The 10,906-nt window shown below is 40.6% G+C and overlaps 1 protein-coding gene across 1 annotated transcript; it reads right to left on the bottom strand.

Annotated features, from left to right (window-relative positions):
• Positions 1–1,157: 1,157 nt before the first annotated feature.
• On the bottom strand, positions 1,158–2,224 carry crygmxl2 (crystallin, gamma MX, like 2). Its single transcript, XM_035666612.1, has 2 exons — positions 1,928–2,224; positions 1,158–1,433 (listed from the first exon to the last, which is right to left on the bottom strand). Exons 1-2 carry the CDS (start codon positions 2,222–2,224, stop codon positions 1,158–1,160), a joined length of 573 nt encoding a protein of 190 aa, XP_035522505.1.
• Positions 2,225–10,906: the final 8,682 nt, after the last annotated feature.

Here is a 10,906-nt window from a genome sequence, read left to right as displayed (position 1 = left end):
TATAACCACAGGGCAATGCCAAAGACAAACTAACACATATATATGATATTCTTCATGACCAAAATAACAGACTTTTAGTCTGTGTGGTTTTCATATTCATACCATTTGGTATTCTAAGCCAGGTTTGCAAGTTTCAAATTCAACAAACCTCTTGCATAGAATAATTGAAAGAGAAGAATTTTGAAATAGTTAAGCCTGAGAGAGCATGAAAAATGCCCCAAATAGTGTACCTGATGCAAAATGTACAGTATAGCATGTTGTATATTTTAATGCAGAGAAAAAACACCTGGCATGTTTTTACAGGAATTAAGACTCCAAGCTCAAAAAACTGTATTTTTTTTATTATCCTCAACAGAAGACAAATTTATCATTTAACGTCATTAAAGTCTTATTTTGCAGCTTTGACTGACCATTACCTACATAACTCAATGAAGGTCTTAAAGATTGTATGTGTAAAAATGAAATTATTTTTGAGGTTCTTTGCAGAATTTATCAGTTCAGCTGCCATTTTAGAGTTATTTGCCATTAGATGCAGATAATCCATATACCACACATAAAAAATTGTAGTTGCTTTTACTATATAGATTTTAAACTGCACACTTACCTTGCCCATTGTAACTGTGTAAAGTTCGGACCAGACCAGATGCTGGTCTGTACCAGACCTCTTTATAGACCCTGCTGGGATCAGGGCTTTGCAAATGTGAAACAAAGCTTTGTCATGTCAGCACAGTACGCTCTATAGACTGCAGAGCACTATAGGACTGGTAGGCTGCAGCAGCCTCTTTGTTTCTATCAAAGCTTTGTCTGTCTATGGAAAATACTGTACAACTGCACTTTCTCAAAGGGCTACAATAAGAGTTGCAGCATCTGCCTTTATTGGAATGAATGCCAGAAACCTACATGCAGACCAAAGAGCAAGCAAAGAGAAAAGTTTTACCTTTTAAAAGGTATTGATAGCAACATAGACCATTAAGCAGGAGCAACAGGCTTTTTTCTGTTAAAAATGTACAATAAGTAGGAAGCAAATTTGCTGGTTGTAGTGTTATTGCACTGCAGATGTATGTTTTCATGTTGCATGAATTTGTTCAAATAAACTCACAAAAGGACATTGTTATTTGAAAATCAAGTGTTTAATGTTCATTTGAGTAGCACATAGTTTACATGACAGTCCTCATCCTTCTGAATGAGCCCACCATGGGGTTGTGGCAGCCCCAGTCACCACAAGCCCTGTACTCTCCAGGGCGCAGGAAATACTGACGTCCCCTGTAGTTAGGGTGCTCGTAGAAGATCCAGAAACCCTCCATGATGTTGCAGGAGTAAATGTCACGGTAGTGGAAGCGATCATACACATTGGGGCAGTCATCCATGAACTCCATGGTGTGTCCCATCATGTCAGGCCTGTTGTAGATTCTCATCCTGTAGGATCCTCTATACTGTGTGTGAAATAAATCAGAACATGATTATTATGCTATTTTGGTAGGTGTGAACCCTAGAGAGCACTTTGGTAGTGGTTTCTGCCCCCAGCTGATTTCTTTAACTTTGAATTCAAGTGAGTACTTCTACTACTTGCTTTCTTTAAGTAACTACAGATGAGAATGAGCAACAACTCTTTCACAGCATGACAGAATTAGTTTTTTGAGTTTTTTTTTCTTCCCTGAACTGCCAGAAACACTCAATGTGACTAACAGAATTAGAATGAAGGCACCAAGTCTTATGGGGGGTGTATCATATTCCTTTTAAAGGCTGACTGGGTCTCCTTGTGGGCCCTGCAACAGAGACTTTTGTGCTATGACCTGTCTGACTATCTGTAAATGACATCAAAAGGCCAGTGATTGACATCCATTTCTAAAGCAGCATTTGATGTACAAGGTGAGCAGTGGGGGGTGGGGGGGACTACCAGTCCTATCTGTCTGTTTGATTGACTTACAGGGGAGAACATCTGGCAGGAGCGGACGCAGTTGTTGAAGCCCATCCAGGTGTGGTAGTCGGGGTACTCGCCAGGGCCAATGATGTACTGGTAACCCATGTAGTGAGGCTTCTCATAGGCCACCCAATGACCACCGCTGACACGGATGGAGTTGCAACAGTTGAAGTGCCTGAAGGTGTCCATGCAGTCACTGCTGCACTCCCAGTGACGGCCCTGGAAGTTGCGGCCCTCGTAAAAGATAATCTTGAAAAGGAGAGAAAAGCATGTATCACTCAAGTTAATGATGGGTATATACATTTACTAGTTGCAATACTCATGAATGCACTGTAGGTGACACTGTTCTCCCTTGAACAAACTCAATTACTTTTTCATGAGTCCATCAAATGTACAAGCCTCTCCAGTCTGCCTTACACTTGTATATTATTTTCAGTGCTTGACAGGTGAAAATCAAGGCAATTGAAACTATTGTTTCAGCTGACTTTTATTTAAAGTACAACTCATTGTTGTATGCTTGTCCAATCTGAACATACTGTCAGCTTCTCAAATTTAAGGAGCCATAAATTGTTGCTGTCATACAAATACAATGAATCTGTCTATCTTTGGATACCACATAATTGTTGATCTCCACAGATGGTTTCCTTTTAAACACCTATATGTGTGTTTTTCCCCTCAAAAATAAATCCTAAAATAGTCCACTCTATTTTTGTCAATATTTTTACTTGAATGATTACTCTTGCTGCCTCTCTTCCCCTCTGCTGCATTTTCTCTCCCTGTTACAAACACGTTACAAAATCATGCCATTTCCCCTCTTCACCGTCGTCAAACCTGTTAACCATTTTGCGCGTGAGCTCATACCTTTCCCATGGCTGTGGATGTTTTGAGCACCATAGCCCTAGACACACTTACAGGTCCTTTTATACTCTCCCACTGACGATGAGGCCTCTGACACGTCAGGGACTACTACTCTTTACCTTTTCAGATGCCAACTACTGTTCCCTTTGTCTGACAGCCCACGGGTAACTTATCTCCTGTCTGCTATAGTTTACCTATAGAATTGACAGCCCCCCCTCCCAAAAACGAACCCCACACAAGTGCTATTCTGTGTTTGTAAAACCCTTGTTCTGCCATGACCTTGTGATGCAGCCTTTTGAAATGTCACACAAAGGCCCTTTAGGTATGTGGCCCCCCAACAACAAAGCCGTTAAAGTTTACAGTGGGTTAGGTCATTTTTGGGGGGCACTCTCTAAAAAAGTACTTAACCATGTCATGATTTTTGTTTCACGTCTGGCTTGCGTGGAAAATTGTGACATAGTTACTTTTTATTCAGCCCCAGTCTGAGTGAGTTTGGATGTGTGTATTCCGTAAGTGATACAGGTCACAATGTAATTGTTATTCAATTCCTGTTAAAGGAAAGTAGTGTTGATACCGTGGACTGAGTCAAGCTTTTGTGTTGATGTAATATACAGTGATCTGTTGTCTTTTTTTGCTTCCATAGCCTGCAGTTGTACTATGATACCAGACGGGACTGGTCTGTTTGCAGATGTACAGACAGAAATGCTTAGTGCGTTTGTGTGTGTGTTTGTGTGATATAAAAGGAGGGGTTTTGGGGCATCTGTACGTTTGAATCTTTGTATAAAATGATTGGACTGGAGTCTTTGGCTTGTAAGCATAGCCCAGAGCTGAAGGGGAAAAGGCCAGAAAGAGTTGCCGCCATGTATTGTGTTCCCAAAGCCCAGCTGATGCCAGAAAGGTCAGTCTCATCCTTTAGCCTTTCATCAGGATAAAGGGCTCGTGCCCCCTCTCCACTTTGTGTGCTTTTTTGCAGCTTCAACTGTGTAAAAAGGCAAATGTTTTCAGAAAACACAATAGCCATTATGTTCCTGGGCAAAAACACTGCTACTGTGGTAGTATATCCAGAGCCATATGACACTGTTTCAGTGTTAAGGAACAGCGTTGATAAGCTTTTGCTCCTTTGATCATTCATTGACTTGAAACTCTCATAGGCTTCAATAGCTTTCATGTTTGAGGCTGCACTCTTTTCCTATGACATAAGTAGATCATTGATATCCTTTCATCACAGTGTGAAACGTAATTGTGGCAGATTATCAGATGGGATGTTGTTTTGTTTTGTGAGTTTCTTGAGCAAATATTTACTCCAGGAGGAATGGTTTTATCAGAACATATAAGAAACAAATGTTTAGATTTTCATCATATGTTAATTCATAGATTAATGATTTCTTTCATCGTGCCTATTAAATATAAAATCTTTGTACTTTTGTACTCTGTCTTGATTCAAGAGGGCAGCAGAATGACATGGAAATCATATTCTGCCTGGAAAGCACTTGTTTAAGGTCTGCGTGAAACAGTAGCAAGCGTTTTCTGAGGTGTTTTTGAGCGGGACTCTACCAGCTCCAAGGCTGCTACTCAGTCTAACATCTGACCTTTGTGTTAAGAGAAACGTGTAACTCTGAGGTGCAATGTAATGTCTAAACCAAGTTTTTAAAAGAAACCCACTACTATCATTGTCATTGTTCTCTTTTTCATCACTGAGGAACATCAGCTAACCCTGACTCATTAGTCGGGACCCTGGCTCTCTCCATATCTCTGTGGCTTCCAGAGGGGAACCTTGTTCCACAGGCTCTCAAATGATCATCTTTAGCTGAGCTACAAGCCATCTCCTCCCCACCCTGAAGGGAAAGTAACATCACAGAGGCCCTTGCCTGCTTTCTCAATTCCCCCCTGGAGAAGAAGAAAGCTACCCACTGTGGAGCATTCTACTCTTCATCTCAGAATGATGGAAGAAAAGGAAAGTAGAGGGGAACAGAGTGGGGGGCTAGATTTGCAGCTCCATTGTGTCCGAGGATCTCATTGTGCAATCTGTGTAATCGCGTGGGAGATGACGACACTATTAGCCCGCAGAATGACTGTCAGTTCGGGACCTCTGTGATTGATGTGCACCCCACAGAGATAGGAGAAACTTTGACAGATAGCAACCCCAGCACTAGTTAACTTGCAACCTTTTTCATCTATCCAGCTTCCAAAAGAAAAACCCATTCGTGTAGCTGATACCTAATTATAATGTGAATGTGCAATTCACGCAGTAAAACATATTTCAGGTCAGAGGAGACTTCTTTCAATTCAAAACAAATCACATTCCCTTAATCCAAAACCATGGTGTCTCTGACCCTGCTATATACAGTAAGTCTCACCCCTAAAATGTTGTAGGGAGAGATAGGAGAGCAGCCGTGCTTGCAGTGTCTCCAATGTGCTCTTTTACTGAACAGTCATTACAAAAACACTGTCGTACTGAGGTGTAAACAAGGGGTCTATGTGAGTTTTGCTCCCGAGAACTGGCTAATCTGGTGCTGAAAATGTGGTATGATCGGAAAGCGCTAGCCAAAAAGCCTCCCACGCCGGGAGTAGAATGAGGACCTCTCTTTTGCTGAGAGATCATCCTCTCCATTCTTTCTGTCAGAAAATCTCCAGGCATCCTCCCTCTCTTGTCACTGCCAGCGCACAGGCTCTATCGGGATTGCCAGACGCAGGAGCCACTATGAGCCTGTGCCAGGGCCAGGATTTACCGCGATGCGTCTGATGTGCTCCATCTTTTTGCTGGGGGATAATTAAAAGAGGAAATGGTGTTGGAAGAACAGAGTGGAAAAGCAGGAGGAGGGGGCTTGGACCGAGCAAATGGATGCAGCTGTCAATTATGTTGAGTTGTTGATATGTTGTTTGTTTTGCTGTCTTTGAGATTTTGTGTTGAACTGTTTCCCCATCAGGATTTAGTTTTAAAGTTTGCGGTAAATCTCCACTCCGTACATGTAATTAAAAACAACATTTAGGCTAATTAAGAACTACTCTTAGCAATGAAATCACCATACAGATTTTCTCTTAGTTTGATTCTGATGACCTGGAGGTGATCGTTTAGGTGCAAAAATCGTACTTAAAGGCAAACATCTACGCAACTGTACATCTCAGATTATACCTGTTTTATAACCTTCCTCTATTTACAGTTTTGCGGCAGAACGCAGTAACTGTGATGGACCCAACGCATTGGCTTCTTGAACATGAGTTGACCAAACGTGGACCAAATCGAGGAGAGGTTAACCGAGGAAGTCCGTAAATATGTACTTTTGTACGAAATCTTGACCACATCACAGATGGCAGTAAATTCATGGGAAGAGTTTTCCGCAAAGGTTACTGTTGTTGAACATTTATTAGCTACAGCTCCAACATGGTCTACTCAGTTTCAGTCACCATTGTTTTAAGGACACAAAGAAACTCAACACAGTGGCATAGAAACCCCACCGCCAACTGGCGCACCATCGTATAAAGTTTAAATCTAGTATAAATGTTTACAACAACAGAGCCTACTAACAACTATAAATCAGCTTTAGCACTTCCACTGAAAATTGTGTTTCTTCACAATATCACAAATTTAAATAACACTTCTTCCTTTTTGTCTTGTGTTAAGTTGAGCTTAGAAGTATTGCGAACCAACCAATTTCTAGTTTATGATGGATTTTCTTCACGTCGGTACAAACTGTCTTTCAGGAAACCTGGTGTGTTCGAATCATTCAAGCATCTTCCTTTATTTGACTAAATCGATTTGAGATGCTCCACCATACAGCATGACCCAAACTCTGTGAAAAAGCAGGACAACTCCTACGTCTCTCAGCAGACACACCGGGGGGAGTTATGGCTTTTAGTTGCTCTCACTCCTCATCTCCACACTCTGTTTTGACGTGGCGTGTCTCCCATGCCCCAAAGCTTTAAAGGTTTAAAGAGCAACTTTTCACCCTGTAATCCAGGTGCCTTTCAAACAAGTCACGCTGTTTACTGACACATGACAAAAAAGTTCAACCCCTTCTCATCTCTCTGCTTACAAGACTGTAACTCACCTCAGAGCCTGGTAGTCATTCCTCCAGAGCACCCTGAACAAACAGAGCCTCAGTGAGAAGGGGCCCCTGCCTTTCACCACTCACTAAATTTGTAATCAGATGTGATGCTGTTGTTCACTTCTTCAAATTTGTCATCAAAGCAAATGTGTTCTGACAACAGCTAGTGACAAGTGCACCAGAGGAGAGGCAGCAAATCAGCTTTTTCACACCGCATATCAATTATTGATCATGTTGCCCCCCTCCCTCCCCACCCCAGCTACCCCAGCAACCCCAGCAACCCCAGCAAGTAGACACCTTGTGATAATGAAATACATCAATTTAAAAAATAAATAATAAACTGGGGTCGGCTCCATTGTTGCAAAGCCTTAAGAACTTGATTGACTGCCTGCACATTTTCCTCATTGGCAGTCAGGCAGATCAAAGGAGGGTTCCTCTTATTGCCCAAGGCCACTTGCAATTTATTTAGAGGAGCAGTGCTGCTGTCCCAGCAGGTAACATTATTGGGCAGAGACACTCAGGATAATCATAGCTTTGAGGTGCCTCTCAAATCCCACCTCTGCTGGCTCTATCATGCATGCGCAAAAAATACACGCATATGATTTACAAAAATTCTTCCTTATTATGCTAAATTAAGCAGTAGATAAGCCTGCATTAATGTCCTCACGTGGAATATCCAGTTGCTCAAAGGCAGTGACCTTAGCTGCCCTAAATATGTTAGATTATATTGGGTTTGCTATATATGTCAAGATGTATTCAATTTTATTTTATTTTTTACTTCAGAATGCATTACTATTTGTTTTTTATGTTATATTTTATAATGTATTTCTATAGTAAAATAACTGTTCTCAGATAGTGAACAAAAAGTTTAAGAATTTATATCCAACAAGCTAACAACATTGTTTTATCTAACAATTTACAGTCTCACAAGGGGAAATGTTCCATGATGTGACATGAAATAATAGCTATGCAAAATTATGTACAATAAACATGATTGACTCAAGGAGTTAATCATTTGAGGGGATAAACATACAGGAACATAAAAGTGTGATGTTACCCGGTTATGTGAAACAACAAGTCACTTTTTATGCAGAAAAACTGTTATTTGTAGTAAATCGCACCTTAATAATGTTACTTGGATTTCCAGTTTCAAAGGCCTTTCCTGTGCACCACATAAATAATACAAAACAGGGAGCATTAAAAACAGTATGCATTTTTTTTTTTGTCCAGACGCACTCACACACACAATAAAATAGGTCTTAGATCACTTTACCATAAGACACAGTTAAAACAAACTATTGTAATTATTAAGCAATTTTATTTGCCAGGTATTTTTATATAAGTTATATACAACGTGGCTACCAGAAACATTTAAGTTATTAAAATCCACAAGAGATTTTGTTTCATTAGATAGGAGATATTATTGTCAGCCTAATGAACTAAACAATATACAGAAATTTTAATTGCCAATTTTTGTGTTGTAGCTGTTAACTTCTTAAGAATAAAGAAACATGATTTAGAAAATGTTGCAATAATCTAGACTTAGTCCTCAGTAGTCTTTTTTGAGAGGCTGACTATAAAATAAAAGCTATGTATTTATGTAAATTTGTTTGATTGATCTTATTATAAAGCAATTTGATTGGATTCGACAGATAAGACAGGCTTGTAATACTATTTAAAATATGATTTTCCTTGTACAGCCAGCTTTGTGAAAAAGAACATTTTGTTATAAACAAAATAGCAACTTTTTACATTCCAAAAAATCAAAAAAACAATACAGTGAATTTACTCTTGCATTTTTGGATATGAGATATAGAAATGAAAAATATGTAGGATAAAATATGTTTAAATATATATAGTTGAAACCATGAAAGTAACACAATTATGTTATGTATTAAAATTAAGATCAATTAGTGGAATAGAATTGCAGAAATACACAAAGCAGAATTTGCAATTATAGAGCAGACGTGGCTATTTTATGATTAAAGTGTTTTTAATTGTTTAAAAGGCCTCAAAATCTTTTATGATATTTATTTATTGTTCTTTGAGAGCCTGCCTTTCCTCTCTTTGCCTTGTCGATGTGTCACTTTTTACAGGATTTGTAAGAAAATAACCACCTTTATGTTAAAATAAAACGAGCTTTTGACAAACGTTGTTTAAAATATTATTTTCTTTTTTCAGTTTACTCTCACAGTTGACCAGTTTCAGTAGATATCCCAGTTTATTTGCCAGGTAGTTCCAAGCACTAGAGGGCACTAGAAGCCAAAGCATTGCCTGCAGGATGGCTGTTTTGAGTCCTTTATAGCACAGCCATGTCTCTGAGCAGCTTGTCTGTGCGTTTGTTTGCTTGCATGTATACATTTGTGAGTAAGCTTGGACACTATGTATATAGACATGAGTTACAAAATGGCACGAATTCATGTGTGTGTGTCAGTGCCATGGCTCCTGTCTGTACCGAAGCCTATCAGGGCTCAGACATAGTTTTGCCAAGGGAGAAGTAAAACAAAAAACATTCACTAACAGGCTGACATGACCTGTGTCCCAGCACACATGCCGCTTGTCCACTTGTTTGTACAAGCAAAACACACATTCGATGCACACACACGCTACAGTGTGAGAGTCGATTTTAGGCTGCTAGTTTCAAACAAACTTCGACTAGACACACACATTCATGTAAAAACACAAACACACAGCATGGTCAAACAAAGTCTCAGACAAACAATGAACAGTTAGCTTTGTAGCAGTTTCAAGCCAGTGTGTGTTTTTGAACTGCAGATGTGGATGCTGACTGAAGGATCAGTGCACAAACTGCAGGACTGCAGAGATGGCAGTTCTCCCATAGGGTCTGGCACGGCCCGGCCCTTTTTGTTCCTACCCCATTTACACTGTTCATTTAGCCATGTTGAAGAGGTGGTGGTGGCCTGTGTCTGTGTGCTGTGCTGGGTGATCATTTGAAAGTACATCCTCAAGCCTGTGTGTGCGCATTGCACGCCATATGCCGTTTGTTTGCCTGTAGGCAACGGTTTGTGTATGCACAGTGTTTTAAAAAGATTTCATCCTGTCGCGTTCAGGACAGCAGAGCAAGAATCTAAATTGAGTTGTCCATTTTCTTGTCAGTATTGGAAGCTACAGATCTTAGATTTATGAATTCTACAGAAAAGGCATATCTCAGTGGCAAGAACTGGTTTCCATTTCTACTGGGAATTAATTGCACAACCATGAAGGGTAGGTATGCGAGGCGGAATCAAGAATGTTATTAACATTCGTGCACAGTTGTTTTGTGTTGAAGGATAGGGTAGTGAGATGCATAAGAGGCTTGACTTGATCTGAGTGAGGCCTCAGAGGAGCAGGAGAGAGGCGCCGCCGTCCCTGGACTGCAGTGAGAGTGGGCCCACAGCAGCGTCCCTGGAAGACCAAAAGCTCCACTCAAGGGAGTTTCAACCAAATTAAAAAACAATGATACACCAAGGGAGAATCTAATGCCAATTCCCATCATCAAGACCCACATTCTTCACTGTTTTGCTTTTAACTTTTGTTTTTTTTTCTTTCCCTCTCTGTCTCTGACTCTCTCTCTCTCTCTTTTCCCTCCGCACTGTTGTTTTCTAGTTTGTTTTCCACCCGTACTCCTCTGGCTGTCGCCGAGCGCTACAGCCACTTTCAAAGGCTCTGCTGTCACGCGCCGCCTTTGAGTCCCGTTTGAAATTTTAACGTACATGTTGTCAGGGTGCCGTCAGGAGTGATTGACAGGTCCGTCCCAGAGCAACACCGGGCTTGGCAGGCTGGCTGTCTTTTGTCAGAGGCAGCCGAGGAGAGGCAACAAAGGAAAGGAGCAGAGGAGGAAAAAACATACATAAATAAAACAAAACTGCTCTTACCCATTTCTCAATAAAGACCAAATTAGATTAATCTTAAGGCAGAGCAAGGCAGGCAGGCAGTTGTGGAAAAAGACTTGATATTTTCTCTGGCTTTGTTCCCTGCCATTGATGGTGCACTGCTTAGACACCCTCTCAACAGGACACCAAAGGCAGCACAGCAAGAGTTGTATAAAGAGCCAGCTGTACATATTAATGTTCATTATCAC

Source organism: Morone saxatilis, unplaced genomic scaffold (assembly GCF_004916995.1).
Source record: "Morone saxatilis isolate NCDOM2014 unplaced genomic scaffold, NCSU_SB_2.0 Contig1, whole genome shotgun sequence".
In the NCBI taxonomy this organism is placed as follows: Eukaryota; Metazoa; Chordata; class Actinopteri; family Moronidae; genus Morone; species Morone saxatilis.
This window is presented reverse-complemented; position numbering and strand designations above follow the sequence as displayed.